The 18800-nt window shown below is 37.0% G+C and overlaps 1 protein-coding gene across 1 annotated transcript in view; it reads left to right on the forward strand.

Annotated features, from left to right (window-relative positions):
- The window catches only part of ZFHX4 (zinc finger homeobox 4), a 150516-nt gene that overhangs the window by 116205 nt on the left and 15511 nt on the right, over window positions 1-18800 (forward strand). Inside the window, 4 exon segments of the mRNA XM_066332529.1 lie at window positions 8663-8779; window positions 15009-15142; window positions 15299-15499; window positions 17872-17989. Coding sequence (XP_066188626.1) covers window positions 8663-8779; window positions 15009-15142; window positions 15299-15499; window positions 17872-17989 — 570 coding nt within the window.

Below are 18800 nucleotides of genomic sequence, written 5' to 3' on the forward strand. Positions count from 1 at the left end.
GGCATTTCAGGACTTCAGCTAGATTGGCACTGTAGATTTGTGCTCATTAGGCAGTTGTGAGTGAGGGTCTATAGGCAAGGGATGTCCTCTGCTTCCAGAAAGGTAGAATTATATTGCTGACAATGAAAATTAATTTAGAGGGTGTTAGACATCTGCTGTGTATGGAAGAAAGAGCATTCAAATTAGACGAACATTTAGGAAAAGTAAGAGTAGTGGAGTGCACAGAACAATGAGACTTGAAAACCTTAACTGAAGGAAAGAGGAAATGAAAGATGGTGGAAGTTACCTATTATGTTGCACTGGTTTAGTAAAGCAAAATGGACACGAACCAAGCCAAACGATGCCCTTCTGTTGCTGTGATACAGGTAGATTTACAGCAAGACTAGGTGACCTGAAATGCTTCACTTCGCCGTGGGAGAACCCCTTGATATAATTGGCATTTTTGAATTCAGAAAATCTATGTCTTCCATCTCTTGTACTTCAATATTTGTGAGTCATGCATCCTTGTGCTGAGAACCAAGTGATACTGCTCATCTTTGGAGTATGCCATCAAAGTCTCTCCAAAAACTTGGCAGTGGACTTATATTAATCAATAGTATAGTGTGATTCCTGACCTCAGTCAATGCAGCAAGAAAAGACTGGGTTGAGGTATTGAAGCACAGTACTGAAATTGTAAGTATCCTTAACCTGCTACTGTGGAAAGGGGATAGAGATGTGTGATGTTGTGTCTATGCATCACAAGCACACTAAAATAGTATAATACTCGAACATTCCACGAAACTTCATAATACTCAAATTATTATACAAAAGTTTGTTGTTTGAATTTTCCAGATTGGGTCTTGAGAAGGCAAGGAAAGATAGTAAGAAAAGGGGCTAAGAGACAGCAAGAAGTCAGGAATGTGCTGCTGTTTTTTACTACTTTTACTGGTTTTGATAAGCAGACTTTTATCTTTTCCTCCTGTCAGAGGAGTTTGACCATGTGTCAGTATGCTATATTTTTAATAGTAGAGCTCCAGCTGAGCCAGGAAATTCAGTTTTTACTGAAGATCTTTGTGGAGTAATTTGCAGTGAATGTCTTGGTGAAGATTCTTACAAATCACTCCCAAAGTTGTGATCTGGGTTGGAGGAAAAGCCAAAATAGCACCTGTGTTGTCTTTCTGAAAAAAAACCCCAAAAAATTCCAAAGACCACTTTATGTACGCATATGTTAAAGAAGCCAAACTTAAAGTAATATTTGCAACAAGTAGGTTTGTATAAAAAAAGTCATATATTGATATATATGCTATAGACTGTTTGTCAGATAATTGTGGAAAACACACAAACAAACATCCCCCTCACCTCAATCCCCCAAAAACTATTTGTGTAAAGATTATTTTTTAAAAAAACAGAAAGTGTTTTTGTTCAGGAAAAATGTTATTCAGTATAAACAGATCAGCTGCTTCTGCTTGTGACATGTAGCATCAAGAAAGAGGAATATTTAAACTGGAGGGCTGTCATTAGCCACCTTACAAGACATAGTACAAGAATTTATTCGGGTCATAAAAAGTATCCTTAAAAGTGGAAATAAAGCCAAAGTTATATTAATTAAACTGAACATAGAGTTTGGCTATTACGAGAAAATATGTGGAAGTACCTAGAAAAGCTAAACAGGAATTGTTAAAAGTATCACAGAAATAGAAAGCCTGCCGGAGTCATTAGGTCTGCTAGACCACCAGAGGATAGTCATTCCAAAATGATCAGGAGATGGCAAAGAAAATAAATTCTTTTACTCTAGTATTCTCAAAAGACAAAGAAGAAATATATGCACTAGCAGAATTCTTTACAGATAATTTCAGAGACACACTGTTAGCGAGCCAAAAAGAGGTGAATAATTCAGAAAGTAAGTCTAGAAAATAAATGAGAAAGATTTTACAGTGTATTTCAGAGAGAAACCCCCAAACTGAGTCACTAATAAAATACATCATTTAAACGACATTTTAAATAAGTTCTTAATTAACGCTGTGGTTTCTTTGTAAATAAACTCCAAAGGATTTATCTGGAAACTGTGAATGGAAGACTCAATCTCACCACTTACATGATATATTGGAAACTCAGCTCATGTAGGAAAAAAATGTAAGAAATTAGGGACAGTAGGAGTGTTTGTATATGAAAGGACATTGAACACACAGGTTATACAACAAAACGGAAAGAGAAAAGTAAAGTGAATGATACTGTGAAGATACTGTATTTTGCTTTTTTTCACCCACTGGCTTGAAATGGACATCCAGGACACTGGTGAACATCATGAGGAAACCCTCCTTGACTTTCTGAGCTTTAGGTCAGGCTTTGGTTCACCCACCTAACTTCCAGTGTTTAGCAGCAGTATCCAGGTGAAAAGTCTGCATTCCAAACCCTAAACTTCATTTCAAAATCCTTCTGCAATCAGGAAGGATTTAGCAATTCACCTGTGTGAAGTCAGCTGTGGCCATAATCTCTCCCTCCACAGAGAATAAATTTAGAGCGACGCCTGAGATTAGGCAGGGTATATCCAGCATGTTGAATAAGAATTAACAATGAGGTTTAATTTGATTTTCTACATAAACTTGATGGAAATGTATTCGTCTTCAAGTCAGACAATGGTAGTGCTCTTCATGCTTTATGCTGATGGGGGAAACAGCATTTTCTATGAACCATAATGGCAGCCAGAAGAAAAGTAATGATCAGTTGGAAAAGTTAGACTATTCTCAATATAGTTTCATGCTTCAATGCCTTTCTAGAGATGGCCAAGTAAGAAAAGTATCCCTTTCTGCGTAATAAATGATTAACTGTACATCTCAAATCACATCTGGAAAGCATTTCTGAGTTTCATTCTGAATAGCTGACATTCTCTGTTAATGGTTTTGTCAGCATATGCTTCTTTTGCTTCTTGCAAAATACTGGATAAAATATTAATGTAGAAATAAAGCAACAAAAATACAAACTACAAATTTTCCTTTTTTTCTGATAAATCAGTATGGCTCAGCATAAGTTTACCAACAATTCTTTTCCACATTTGCAGTATTACCAGAGTAAAACATTCTTCTTTTCCTGATTTGCTCTGAGACTACAGAAGGGAGACTAAAAAGCAGACAATCCCAGGCAGTAAGGAAAGGGAAGGGAGAGCTTGCACAGCAGTCAGACTGGAAAGGACACCCCACCCATCCAAACTTCTGAGGAGAACATTCCTTTTCCAGCAGCTGGAAGTAGACTGCAGTTTAAAATATTAAAAATAATAATAAAAAAGTAGAATAAACTAGATTAGGAAATAATGAAGTGCTGGGCAGATAAGCTGGTGACAATTAATGTTTTCTGCCTTCAAAAGCTAAGAAGCAAAACCAAATAGGGTAGATGGGGGCTGCCTCCCTCCAGCAGCCTGAAGGGTGAGGCTGAGTGTGGCAAGTGGGGAATATAAGGCTGCTGGGTGGAGTGGGTGGATAAAGTGGGTGTGATTGGTGACACTCTGTGGGAACGAGCCGCCAGGGCACACACTGTCCAGCCAGCTTTGCAGTCGGCCTCCTCTGGCATAGTGATACATTTCAATGAGAAGCATTAGGCTGCCATAAAAATTGAAATGATGCACCACAAAACAAAATGATACAATCTGATAGTAATTGTCAGTTAGCACTTTCTGGTCAATATGATGATCATCACTTAATTATAGGCTTGTTTGTGGGAAGTTCAGCCTTCTAAGAGCTCTACTTCTGAATATAACACAGTGATTAGAAACAGTTATTAATGGGTTGGTGCCGTTATTCACCCCCAGTCCCTAAAGGAGAAATTAGGAATCCTGTTTGAAGATGAAATATGACCACTAGAGGATGCAGTCAAGATCCTGAATGAGTGAGGCATCCTATTCCTCAGTCATCCTCTCCTAAGGCCAGCCAGAATATAGAACAAATACTTTCTGGAATATTTGGGTGAATAAATGGCAATGCAGGAGTCAGGAAGAGTTTATCAGCAAAGTAGTATAACTAGGATAATGCAGAAGTCAATCCACAAGCCCTACTTTTATTTAACTTCTTTTGCATAGTCTGTGTGCTTTTCCTTGTTTTCCTTTTCCATTGTTTCTCTTTTCCCTACATTATCTGTTGTCTGTCCATCCCTCCAGTCTACACCCTACTGTTATCCTTTACCAGTGGTTAGCTTCTCATCTGGACAGTTCATAAGCCATTCACTCTACTGGGATACACATGTGCTGAAAACTTATGGGTACCTTAGATTCAGCTACTTATTGAACATATTCAGTAAAAAAACAGTTATTTTTAAAAATATCTCTCTCATTTCATTTTTATTTGCTTACTACTTTAGTTGATTGATTTATTTATTCCCCATCCATCCGGCCTTCAGCCACAAACACTTGCTTAATCTTGTTTTCTCTCTCATAACCACAATTACTCACCCACAACCAGTAGATCATCCTTATTTAGGAAATTACTTGCAATTTGGAGAAGGCAAAAGGGATACCAACAAGAAGAACAACAACAAAATAATCCAGGACCAAAACAGGAACTACTGGCTGTTAATTGATACATCAATGATGTAAGAAACCCCAAACAAATCAAAAATCAACCCCTGAAAATAATATGTTTTTTAAAACAGACTAGAGAACAGACTCCCAGCGCTGCTCATCAGTAGGGAAACTTCTCTGATAAAACACAGGGAAAAGCGATTGCCCCTGTGATTATCACAATGCATTTAAATTAAAGGTGAGAGAATTGTTTCAACTGGCCCATGTCTTGTTTTGCTATTAATTATTTAATTTTAAAGAGTCTATACTTTTCTCCATACCCTCCCTTGTTTATGGTGTATGTATCTGTTCCTTAAATCACACCTCCATAAGTCAGGCTTTTCTGACCTGTGTATGAATATTTATATAGGTTTTTTTGCTGGTACCTGCTAATCATCTTTGTCTGAGGCCTGGATTTTGCAATTGAAATCTTGACTTCATTGGACTGAGGAAAGTCACAAGGGTTTGCTTCACAAAATCAGTACAGAATTAGACCTGTGTGTAGATTAACATACTAAAGTATATGACATAAAATACGGAATATGCAATATCAACTGATTAATGTTACCTCTGACACAAGAATTTTTCATTTTTTCTTATTTCACAGTTTTAGTGCAGAATGCTGCTAACCTCATTTTTATGTTTAATTCTAAGTCAGTTGTGAGGCAGAAGGTTGATAATGGCTAAATTCAAGACATCCAACATCAAAAGAATTTTTCAACATTTGGACAAAATAAAAACAGGTGTGAATAAAATATCATATTGCAATAGTAAGTGTTATTAAAGCCATTAAAGTGCATTTGAATCGGGTACTCTATTCATTTTCAAAGCTGACATTTGTAAATGTATATAGGCAGGATTCTTGTAAATTTAAAACAGAATGTTGGAACTTAACTCTGGAATCTGTAGCACAATCATACTGTGTTTTGTTGATACATAATAATTCATAATTTTGTGTCTTTGAACATGGGCTGTCCAATTTTTATTACTTCATGGTATTCTTGTTGATTGGCACATTAAGTAAGAACAAAAATCTTACTAAAAAACAGTATTTGTTGCATTCTGGCATAGGAATGTAATGTCTTTGATAGCACACTTAGTTACATTTTCTCAATATCTGTTCTGACAAACGGTCTTTAGGATTTTTTGTAATTTGCTAACTGCTTTTAAGTTAGAGCTGTTTTATTTCCATCTTGTCCCTTTGATATATGTCGTGACAGTGTGGGTCTCAGAAAACCTTTCCGTAATTTTGAAGGAAAATAGGAGAAGTTGTATTATCATTTCTGTCTATGAAATTTACTTCTGAAGTGAATGCCATACATATTTCTGAAATGAATGCCAAATGTATTTTCTAGAAGGGAGTGCCATTGAAAGCCAAGGCAGGCAATTTATACCATGCATAATAATGATATTAATTTTTATGGTGTGTATAAGTTACATTTTGATTAGTTTTTTGCATGATTAAAAATTTGCAAAGCCTTTATGGCCCCCAGGAGCCTACCTGTAATAAACAGCTCTCACCTTCCAAACCATAAAACAGGTCTGCAGTACTTGAACATTACAGCTAATTGCCTTGCTACATCAAAGGGAGCACCACAAGACTGAGAAAAATCACAGAAGGAGGGGGTGGGGAGCGAGGGGCAGTTTCACCTCTAAAGGTTATGTGTTTGTGGCTTGGTGCAGCCCTGTAAAGTTATGGCCTCAGAACTGCTGTTTGCGATTAAGTTGATGGGGAAAGTCTATCCCCGCAATCTCTCCCTGCTGCTGACACAGAGTCTTTGTTCACATTCAGATTTCTCAAACTGTTGCCAGGGTCAGGCTGAGGTCAGACACCACGATGATGTATAGGAGAACATGTCTGGGAATTTCTCTCACACTTAAAACACATACCAGAAAAACAGGAGAGCACCCTGCAAAAATTGTCTGATGAGACCCAGATGATACTGTAGCTTTTCTTTTAGTACCTTCATAATTTTCTTTCTCTTTGCCTGACACACACACAATGTTTTATTAATGTGTGCCACGATAGCCCTTACAATTTTATGTCCCCTCAAGATAAGGACACTCAGTAGCACTTTGACACTTCATTTTCCAGCCCAGGGGGATTGGGCCAGTAAATCTAGTAAAAGAAGCAACGCGTCCATTCCCAAGGATGAGTCGAAAAGGGATTGCCATCGGCTCCGGGAGGCCAGGGGGCCTGACACTGGATGCGAGGCCGGTGTGTGCGCGCTCAGCAGCATTAACACGGCCCGAGCCGGGCGTGATCACAGGCGCGCAGCATCCCGAGCCGCGCTCCCGCCGCCCGACAACACCGCCCCGCCGCCAGCTGCGCCAGGGAGACCCACCGTGTTTGATTAGCGAGCAGCGTGGGAGGAGAGCGCTCACGCACCATCAGGGGGCTTTCCATGCGCAGGGATTTTTTTTTTTTTTTAATATGCAATTATTTTTAAAAGAAGGGAGCGTCTTTCTCCCTGCATTGTTCCAGAAAGTGAACACACATGCTTAGTCCTAACCTATTGTATTTCCATGTCAGTGCAAAACACATTGATCCTGTGGTCAGGAATTCTTTTTTTTTTTTTTTTTTTTTTTTGAGGGGTGGGTGGGAGAAGGTTGCTTTCCAAAATTGCAGCTGTATTTTTCTCTTCCGATTTACAAAAGCTTTTGCAGAGAGTTGAGAATCGGATAGGTTTGCCACATCGATCTGAGGGCTGTTTGCCTAGGCATAGGGTTTCAGTGTATGGCTGGCAGTAAGGCAATAGGCAGCAATTTTTTTGTGCTCAGCTGCTACATATGACAGAGGATATTTCATTCGGCTGTCAGAATGTTATTAATAAAACATGGGGTGCGAAGAGGGCCACTATTTCCCCTTTCAATCACTATAGCATTTACAATGAAAATTTTATGCAGTGTGTAATTTTCAGTTAATGCTTGACACTTAAAATGTCGGTAGCTGCATTTTGTATGGTTCCTGAAGGGTTAATTGTATCATGTTCCCTGCATAAAAGCTCTGCTTATCAAAAGTGAATAGAAGAGTGTATGCAAATGTGTGTCTGTGACCTTTTGCCTTTCCAGGGTTAATTTATATGGTCATTAAAGATTTTATGAAATCGAGCGGCCTGGTGCTTCGAATCCCATTTTACCTTCACCTAATTTATATAATTCCTACCTGAACAGAGAAATATGATTTTTATTTTTGTGTGTGTGGTGTGTGTGCTGCAATGAAAACAGCATGCTGTGCTGTAGGGAGTTGCAAGTCTGGTTATCTGGCATTACTCAGATTGCTAAAAATTCATTAAAATGTGACATCAGCACAGTGAGAGACAAATGATCACAGGATGAAAAGGAACAGTGGGCCTTTCACGGATTAGTGCTACACAGCCCCAGCATAGAAGCTAACTGCATAAACAGATTAATCCACCAGTAGCAGCATAGCTAAGATTTACCGAATAATTAAATGGGCTTGAGTTACTGTGAAGATTTCCATGTAATCTAGCTGGTGTGAACACGTAAGTGAGGTGTGGGTAATGCTGCTTCCTCAGAAGCCGTACACCAAGTTGCATCATTTATCCTGAATGGCTCCCCCTGGAGACAAAATTTGAGACTTCTCCCGCAAAGCCAGAGGTTTATATTTAATACAGTACCTAATTCCTAATACTTACTTACTGCAATTAGCGGGATACTGCTGCACTAATAGGATTTATATTTGAGTTCTCCCTTTTTTTTTTTTTTGGTTTTTTTTTTTTGGCTCCAAGATGCATTTTTACATGTGCTTGCTTTTGTTCCAGCCTGTTGGGGGATGTGTGTGTGTATGCGTGTGTGTGCATGCATGTGCACGTATTTTAACACAAATCATTTCTAGCCAAAGAATATGAAATGACAGGCTTTAAATCTGTCACACTGGGGGAAAGCAGGTACTCTTGTAAAGACACAGTCAGATTTTGAAATGTTGCAAATTATTTAGAATTAATATCCAACCTCTTTGGAGCGCTGTTCTTTCGTTTGTCTTCCCCCCGACCCTTCTTACCCCTATTTTGCCACCCTCTGTTAGTGCTGTTCTTATTACAGGGCATATTTTTTAACTGCTGTTAACTGGTCACTGAGTTCCTTTCCTGAGATCTTTTCTGTGTTTGTCCGCAGAAGAACAAGGTGAAGACACAGAAGGGTCTGCTAAAAGTACATCAGTGGCTGTGGCTGATGATAAAGACTCAAGTGAGAGAGACAATAGCGAAAGCAAAAAATCTAGTAAAGACTCTGGTAAGATTCTAGAATTTTGTTTTCCCCCTTTTTTAACTTATAAAATGCTCTTTCATTTTAAACTGTCTGGACATTCCCACTACTATTCATTGCATGTGCATTTTGCATGTGATTTCTATCAGTAGCCTCCCATTGACCTATTTTTAATCATAACCATCTGACAGGATAGATGCGGATAAGTTGAAGAATATTACAGGACGACCAGTGAGATTATTTTTTAATCAAATCAGTTTGTGTGCTTGTAATTTTTTAAGCGCCTTTCATTAATCTTTGCTGTACTTGCGATTCCTCTGATGGCATATTAATTTTTCATAAGCATAGGATTAGGTACCACTTGAATTTTTTCTTCAATCAGGTTTTGCCCCCCTTTAAACCCAAAGAATGTGAGGGTTTTTGTTATTATTTTTTGCTCTTGCTCACAGATTAGTTACTCCCAAGAATTTGGCCTCTTCCTGGGCATTATTTGAGGCATTTACAAAAAAATACACAAAATCCAGTGGAAAAGTTTACAGATGATTCAGCCTAAGAAAGAGGAAATATCATTGAAAACGGATTATGGGTTGGGTAATTTTGATCTCCTAGAATAGACAAAGCCCAGTAATGAAAGCTACTGTCTTTGAAAACAAAACCTCTATGTCATGACATTTACTTGTGCACAAACAAACCTAGGGCCAGCATCTGGTGTAGATACCCAACGCTTTTTCTGTGTTTGATTTGGCAAATATGTGACTTCACCCATGCTTTTTATGTATGAGATGGAAATCTATGGTCACAATGAATATTACATTGGCTACTTTTGCCGCACGCTATACCTAGTTACATTATGTTGGATTCACTGAAGCAGAAGAAGTGCTGAAACAGGTTGAAGCCTATTAGTTTCAGGTAGTCATATATCTTTGCCTTGTATGCTGATGACAGCAGCATACAAAGGAGGTTGTGTTGTCCATAAAGACATATAGTTGTAGAAAAAATATTATTTTACATCTGAGTTTCTTTACACTGAAATTTGCCCGTACTGAAATTTACTCTTTACATATTAAACATTTTTGAATTTATTTTCAAAAAAATTCTATGGCAAGTCAATTCAGAAGACTGACTTAAAGATTAAAGCTTCCTTTAAGTTTGTTTGTTGACGAGCTAAGGTCAGCACCCATCACAGTTTACAACCTCAACTGCTCTTCAGTCACTTTATTTTTTGAGATCAAGAGACTGAGGCAAGGCCGATGATGACAAGGATGATGTTGAGCAAGAAGCTGTGTTGTGGTTTAGAATATCTATTCCCCTTGTCTGGCTCTCTGACTGGTCAAAGCTGTCTGCAGTGCATTAAAGCCATGCTCCCAGGCTGACACAAGTCCTCCTATGCAGTCTCCTCAGGGCCTGGCCTGGACACTCCCAGGAGAGGGGTGACTGCCTCGGGGACAGTATGAACCACTTCAGGGAATTTAGCAGCCCTCTCTTTTTCTTAGGCTGGTCCATTTATAGTTGTTTAGGAAAGAATATGGTATTAAAGCTCCAGAGGGAAAAATAAAAAGAAGAAGAAAAAAAAGGGGAAAAAAAGGAATCTAGAAAAAAAATACTGAAGGGGAATTCTCAAAATTCCATCAGGATTAGCCACTCATAAGGGCCAAGTTTAATTAGGACAAACCTATATCCAGATGCCTACTGGGTGCACTACTAAAAACCAGGATAATTGTTCTGCATTCCCGTGCCAGCAATTACACAAATAACTTTGCGGTAAGATTCATATAAAAACAAGGGCTGAAATACATGATTGCCTTTGTTCTTTGTAGAAAATAGTTTGTACTGAAAAATCCTGAATCTTTTAGAAACTTTTATTTTCCTAATCTAAAAATTCTGCATATGTAACATTCCAACCATCATCTTAATTTTCACTCAGCTGACAAGTATTTCTAATGACTGCATAACTGCTTCTGTATAATTGAATGTTAATTTGGGCTTTCTCATGAATCGAGTGTTGCAAGTCTTGCCAAAGAAATCTCAGGAAAACCAATAAATTAATCACAAAACTAACAAGTTAGACAGGAAAGTGGTGTGACCCTTCTTTAGCATAGAATCTATTAGACAAGAAAGGATTAACAAGTATTTAGTAACAGTGTGTTTGTGTAAGCTGTTGTGCTGCATTGCTTACCTTATCTCAAGGAGAAGAGCTTTCAAAATGAGACTTGGCAATATGCAAGTTATATTTGTTGAATATTCATCCCGAATAGAAAAGCCTACTAATGCCTCATTTATATTGTCATTTAAATCTAGTGCCACTTTAGATTAATTATAATCCAAATTACAGCTCTATGCAGTGCAAGAATTAATATGGAATTTATCCAGATTAATACATTTGCATTGAAAATGTAATATGTCTCTGCCATGGCTAAGGGGAGCACTTTTTAATAAGGTAGTAAACATGAGGAAGGATGGAAATTAACCTTCATTATTGCAATGAAAATTATCCTTTCATTCTACTCTAATTAGAAAGAATACTCTACCAGTAATTATAATTTTAGAATTATTTTGAGTTTGAATAACATCATCTGATGTGTCAGAAGTCCTAAATTATGCAATCTTTATCAAATACAAAGATTCATAATTAAGACAATAGTTGTTTTATCATGACTTTTCCAGGATTATTTTTCACTAGTATATGTACTTTATTAACTTTCTCCTTCTTATTAGTCACACAAACATTTTTATTTTTATTTTGGGGGCTTCAAAATATATTATGAAGGTGATGACATCTGAATTGCAGTGAATCATGTCATTTTTATATTAGCAATCCTACACAATTTAAATAATTCTGTTACTGACAGGCAATCATTGCCTAGTCTATTTCATGGCACTTATTTATAATTAAACTTACTTTTCAAGCTAAATGTATTGAAATTGCATTATTCATCTAAAATAAGATGTGTATTTTATATTATAAAAAGAATTTTGGTTGTGTTTCCCAGTTGCAAAAAAACCCACAAAAAACCCCAAAGCCTACAAATAATGCATCTCAAGAATAAAAAGTGAGTTTTTAAAACGTGTAGCAACTGGATTTAGTCTTTTCCTACAACTGCCTCGTAAGGTTGGCATGGCAGTGGAACGTGTAGCTATGAAAACAGTGCACACAGTGTGTTTGAGACCACGAGATTTTCTCTTCTCTTCCCCTCCTCCTTTGATAACCCTTTCTATAAGACCGTAGATGGTGACAGCCTTTCTACAACAAAGCTCCCTAAGACAGAAATTCAGCATGGAAAACAGAGTGTTGATACAGTGAGACAAGGGACTGAGTGGTTGGTAGTAGCTGGACCATTGGATAAAAGGTTGAACACTGCTTTTGGCATGTTGACTGTGGCACGGGGACTCTGGTCTTATCCATGTGTAGGGTGAGTAACTCCCCTGTGCCAGAGGGCAAAATCAGCCACCCTTTTTTTTTTTAGAGCTCACTGTAAAGTCCCAGACTCAGTTACATTACTATTGGCCAGATGCAACTTCAGTCATATAAGGAGTAACAGTACTTGAGGTTGAATGAATCCAGAGCTAAACGACAACAAAAACAACAAAGCCTCTGTAAACTTTGACAGTTTATATAAATATCATAGTAAACATTGTAAAAAGCTGTGCTTTGTTATGCATTTATTGACCCCAGCACAGCGTTTTATAACTCTACTGTTTTATTATATTAACCGCAAAAGAAATTTAACCAAACCTCCCCCCAGCCCTTGTTTTTATAGAAACAAGAACTATGTGTTTCATGATTATTATAGGCCCTTTGAAGTAATTAAGTTATTCCATCCTGTGGTGGAAAGATGATGTGTAATATTAACCTTGTGTGTGCCCAGGCGCACACAGAGTGCACTTCAAGATAAATTTCACTAGCAGTTAAATATCACTGCCACAACACAGTAAGATGCATTTTCACAAGTAAATTTTGAAGGAGAATTTGGTTTGTAATTTCTGTAACAACCAGTTGAGAACAGTCTAGTGTGATGAGGGGAAGAGAAGGTGGAATTTTTTCATTTTGTTTTTTAAATTCAGCTTCCGGTATAACAATGTCCATTTAAATAAACTGAGATTCTGGCCCATTTGTCTTTAAAAAGGATATTTTAAAAGCGACATATTGTAAGGTAAGAAACTGTTGAGATGCTTTTGATGGTTGGAAATGAAAATAGGTTAATAATTTGAATCTGTCCTTCTAAAGCCCAAGAAACGAGATCTCTGTCTTAATATAGTATGTCACTTTTTTACTTCCCATAATCCTTACAGTTAAGAAACTTAAATAATATGTAAATACAGATAGGCCAGGGAGTACTGTATTAATAGTCAGAAAGCACATGGAGTAACAAAATGGTGCCTATGTGATTTCATCACTTAGATTTTACCTTTAAGCATAGGTAGTCCTTTGGGTTGTTTGCCCAGAAGTGACTGAGCAGTCTAAAGGAGGCCTCTAAGATTTGTCCCTGAGAGTGCAAAAAATTCAGGGGGCTCCAAACAGGGACTTGTTCAGATGATAAACAAATGATGATGAATTGATCATTATAAATAAGAAAATACAGCAGGAATAATCTTTAATTTGAGCTAGAACATGCAAAAATTACTGGCCTAAATTACACCAAAAGAAATAATTAACAACTTAGGAGTGAAAGTAAATGTGTGCAGAAATCACCATTAAGGTGTAAGTCATAAAATATGCTTTATGGTTTGGTTTGGTTTGGTTTGGTTTTTTGTTTTTGTTTTGTTTTGTTTTGTTTTGTTTTTTTAAGTGCCCTTCAGAAAATGTCCCTGTATGATTCAGTTTTCAATTAGTTACTATTTTACCATGAGGATTTGGTATTTACCTTGAAAACTGTTCTTTTATTTTCCTTCTCTTTAATGTTATCTTTGTAAGATCAAATATTGCACAAAATCTATATGAAAACAGTAATAATAATAAAAAGTTCTTGATTTTGTGTTTTTTTATTCTTGTTTACTTTGTTGCCAAAATGTCCATGACCTTATTTTTAAATTAATCCTAGGTTATTGTGCAATGAGGTGCAATTTGTTCATTTATATGAATCTTATGTGGATTGAAAAAAATCAAGATAAATCTTCATGCACAGCATACAATCAGATTACCCCTGGACTATATATTTACGTTGGGTCTGATAGCAATCAATGGTTTAGCTTCATTGCATTTCAAGATGTATTTGCACCCAGTGTCCAGTGATAGTGTCCTCACCCTGGAAATAATTTAGTTGCAAATTGACTGGAAGATGGTGAAAATTGAAAGTTAAAATTAGAAATACTCATAATAAACAGCAGAAAAAAGGTCAGATGATGCCGCACTATGATGAGATTGGAATGGTTGGTAAATGAGGTTTTGTGTTTGTCGTGAGATGTATGTGACATGCCTACCCAATGCTCTTGTAATATCCAGCCTAGCAGGAGAGATTATCTGGCAAATTGACACTGGAAAGAATTTTCTGATGGACTGGGAAATTAGAATTGCACTCTTTTCTTTGATGTGTGCAAGACTGGGCCGCATTACACAGCTAGCTCAGGCATAATATTAAATATAGTATTTAATACTTAATAGTACAACTGTCTATAGAAAACAATTATATTCTGGTTTTGATCACAAATGCCAGACTATAAAAATTCACAGTGTAAACATCTAAAGCAATCCCAAATGACTGATCTTTGTATATAATTAATATTAAGTTAGCTCTGAAATCCTATTCTCCACAGTATTTCTTTTAAAGCCTTGCTATATTTAGCTTCAGAATAGTAACCAGGCAGGAGTTATCAAAACAGCACAATAATCACATTGCTCAGACAATTTAGAAAAGAGAGAGGGTAATTAAACAGCAGCAAATTAATTATTTTGGAAAACAGGCTTTTTTTAAGCAAAAGCTGATTTGTTTTAATGTAATACACAAATTCATACTGAGCTGCTAAAGAAAGAACATTATTGATTAATCTTTAAAGGCAACCTAAGGTTATCTAAACAGTAGAGAAGAGTCCATTTTTAGATGTATTTATAGAGTATCAAGGATAAAAGTGTATTTTCACCTTTGTGCTTACCTGACTTGTTTTATTCAACTTTATTTTTTCTCAGTGTTTGAAAAACAAGCAAGCAAACAAAAAAAAAGACCCTCAAAGACAATACAGACCTTTGAAGTCAGAGCCTCTTTGTAAACCAGGATATTTTTAAGTTTAAAACATGTTCTCAAAAATTATGTTTTCAATACAGGAATAGTCACACCAGAGAAGGAACCAAAAGTGAACACTGTGGTAGGGGCACAACAGCTTCTTCTGGCAAAAGAAGAGGATGGTGCAGCTAAAAAATCAAAGCCTCCAGAGGACAATAAATTTTGTCATGAGCAGGTAAAAGGAAATGTAACAATTTAATTGCATTCTAGAACTCTTTTTCAAATAACTCAAGAATGAAACAGAGATGATAGGCTGTTAAAATAGCTATATCAGCAAGTTATAAAAAGCACATTGACTAATAGCCTGCATCTTAACTTGATTTTTTTTCAGTTCTATCAATGTCCTTACTGTAACTACAATGGTAGGGACCCAAATCGTATCCAGATGCATGTCCTGTCACAGCATTCAATGCAACCTGTTATCTGCTGCCCCCTCTGCCAAGATGTCCTCAGCAACAAAATGCATCTCCAGCTTCATTTGACCCATCTGCACAGTGTGTCCCCTGACTGTGTGGAGAAACTGCTCATGACAGTAAGTGCTCCAAATGCTGATGCACGTGCTACACAAACACACTTGGGCCTTGTGGGTAATGAATGTATTTGTTCTGACACAGTGTTCAGGTAGCCTGAGGAGGGGAGTGGGTCAAGGCTCTTAGGTTCTCTTGTGAGCTTATCCAGTGATTACTGTCCCTTGGAAAACTGGCTGAAGGTGGATTTCACAGATGCAAAAAGCCTGTAATTCCTCATTGACATTAACCTTGAAAAGTTAAGCCAGTCCATGTCTCTCTAAGTGCATACCTGAAAATTTGGTCTAATAATATCCAGGTCCCAGAAGTATTGTGATTTCTGTTTGTAATGTAATAGGAACTCCCTGAAGAATGTAGTTCCCAAATGTAGAAGGATTCCTGTGTATACCTCTACTGTACATTACATTTCATGATATTCACTGTAAAACAGCACTTCAAACATCCATTCAAAGCAATGTCAGTAAAAACACAATCAGATCTCATACGTATTTGTTATTACAGACAGAATGGCTCTGGCCATCTTGCCTTCTTAGACAGAAATGTACTTGGAAGTCTCAGCGATTCAACTCCTTAAGTATTTACTTCTGTATCCATAGATGACTCCTTCATTTATATGGGTGTGGTTGTAGATCTACCACCTCGTTCTCAACTAAAGTGGCAAATATATTAGAAAGAATTGAGACCTCTTGACTAAAGGTCTAGAGTTTGTTGTGCTTAGAGCTGATGACCAAATACACACTTGGGGAGCTTCTTTTCTTTTCCTTGGTTTTCTACTAATTTGTACTGACAGACCATGTAATTTTGGCCCAGTGGAAGGAAAATGCAGTAGAAATTTAACTTTCATAGACTTTTAGGAAAATGGAAAAAATACAGAAAGCCTCTCACTCTATATTGAGCAGCACTAGCTTTCTTCTCAAGTTCTTCATGATTCTCTCTATCCTGATAATGAAGCAACTTTGAAATCTTTCTTCATCAGATGCTGGGGAGCTGTCCCAATATTTCTGAGAAGGTAAAAACCCCCAATGTTTCCCAGAGAAAAGATTGCAAAACATAACCTTCATAATTGAAATTGCCATCATTGCTAATGCTAATATACTCTGTCCATAACTGAACCTTCTGACAACAAAATAAATATTATTTATAGCAAACTTTTCTTCTCTGGGACATTTACAGTTCTCTACATATTTTTTTTTTTTAAATACCTTCCCTCCCAAGTAAACTCAAAGTCGTTAGTCCTATGAGAGGATGCTATTAGTGCCATGTTTAAATTAAATATGTACTAAACCCAAGCGGATTTTTTTAAAGAATACTTTTTCCAAGAGGCATTTTTTGTATGTATACAGCCACATACACATACATATATATATTCATATACATATACATGTGGAATTCTTATGTATCCAATGTTAGAGGAGCAAAAGATATTTCTACTCATACCTCATAATGAATGTGGCTTCCATTACTTATTTACAACTCAAAAATCTCTTCTGTGGATAGTCTTTTTACCTCTGTAGGAAGTCCTATCCTTCTGTTAGAGAACAAGACCTGCAGCACAGTCTGGACTGAGGTACCCAAGATTCTTTAGGCAGAATCTGGCAGTGCAGGAGCTGGAACTTAAACTTCCTAAGTCTTAATAGGACAGTCCTATATTTCTGATATGAATTTGTTTTAAAGATCAAAGTAAAATAAAAACATAAAATGTTGAGCAAATTGATGTTCACATCAACTTAGCTAAACTGAATACTACCAGACTAAGAGTAAATCCTTCAAAGATTTCTGTTTGTAGTTCAAAAGCATAACACAACAGATAAAGCAATCTGATACATATGACATTGAAGTCAAGAAAGAGAAAAAAAATCTCATTTTAAATAGAAATAAGTTGTTATTTCCCTATAGAAATAAACACCATTTTCTTTCGAAGATCATGGAATGTCCAGCATTTGTGTGAAAAATTACAGGTGAAGAAAAGTGGGAATACCCTCGGTGAAAGACTGACTGGTGTCCATATCTCAACATGATATCTGTCTTTGGACGATATCCTAGGAGAATTCCCCTGATAAATCAAATGACCCTGGCAAAGTCAGGAAAACCTTCTTTGTGGTGATACTGAGACCAATGAAATATTGAGTGCAGGTAGAAATATTGAGTACATGATGCTATAGTGTCACCTTAATGTGCATTGTTTTGATTCTCCACCAAGGTACGCATGATGCTCTGGACTATGATATGTCAGAAATTATAATCAAGGACTGAATCAGGATCTTGATTTCTGACAGTCATCCAGATATGAATCTTTGGAATTATAATTTCATAGTGTTGTATAGTACTAAATAGTGGTACTTCTTCTGTAATAATACCACATTCTTGGTTTTTAAAGGTTCCTGTACCAGATGTCATGATGCCCAATAGTATGCTATTGCCAGCAGCTGCTTCAGAGAAATCTGAACGTGACACACCTGCAACCATTACAGCTGAGGGATCTGGGAAATATCCAGGTATGCAAGAAAAAGCCAGACATTTAAAAGATAGGTATGGGCAATTTAGAAACAAAACTACTTGTTGCTTAGTAAAGGGAAGTAACCTGGCTTGCTTATAGCCACAGAAATAAAAAGGTAAGTGTAGCAAGGGGTCTGAATTTGACTGAGCTGGTAGAATGCACATGTATGCCAGACTCTTTGCTTTTTGGTGGAGGTAAAATCAAACAGCAGTGCCTAGTCACTTTGAGGACAAGATCCTCCTTGTTTAACCAGCAAATAAGACTCAGTCCCAGAAGACAGTGGCGCTTTCACCATCAATGGGGAATATTAGGTAAGTGATTTTGTCTTCATTTCCAATAGCAAGTTTTTGATCCTGGACACTGTATCATGCACTGGGAGATTTTGCTAGTTGTCACGGCATGCTCTTCCCTCTCTTCTCAGACCACTATCATCGTCTTTCTAATCAGCTGTCCTACCTGTGTTCCCCATTTTTCTAGTCTTTCCCTCTTTCCTACTCTTTATTTCTTTTTCCTGTTTGGTGCTCACATTTTACCAATAAACTCCTACCTTCTGGCAAAGAAAAGTCCTACGCCACTGCTCGGCCAGATGCCACTACCAGTCTGATCATTGTGTATGAGTTTTATTCTTTTTTTTTTAACTCCTGTTTGTCCTGCCTGTTTATTTTCTGGGACAAGGACAGGTCGTTATGTTTTGCTAATCTGACACATGGTATACTAGGTGCCTTTTTTGATTTCTGATGTAAAAGTAATTTAAAATGAATACTGTGTGCTTTCCTTCTACCTGTGTAAAGGACACTTCACTTTCTTTA

The sequence above is a fragment of the Sylvia atricapilla genome, chromosome 1 (genome assembly GCF_009819655.1).
Source record: "Sylvia atricapilla isolate bSylAtr1 chromosome 1, bSylAtr1.pri, whole genome shotgun sequence".
NCBI classification, from domain to species: Eukaryota; Metazoa; Chordata; class Aves; order Passeriformes; family Sylviidae; genus Sylvia; species Sylvia atricapilla.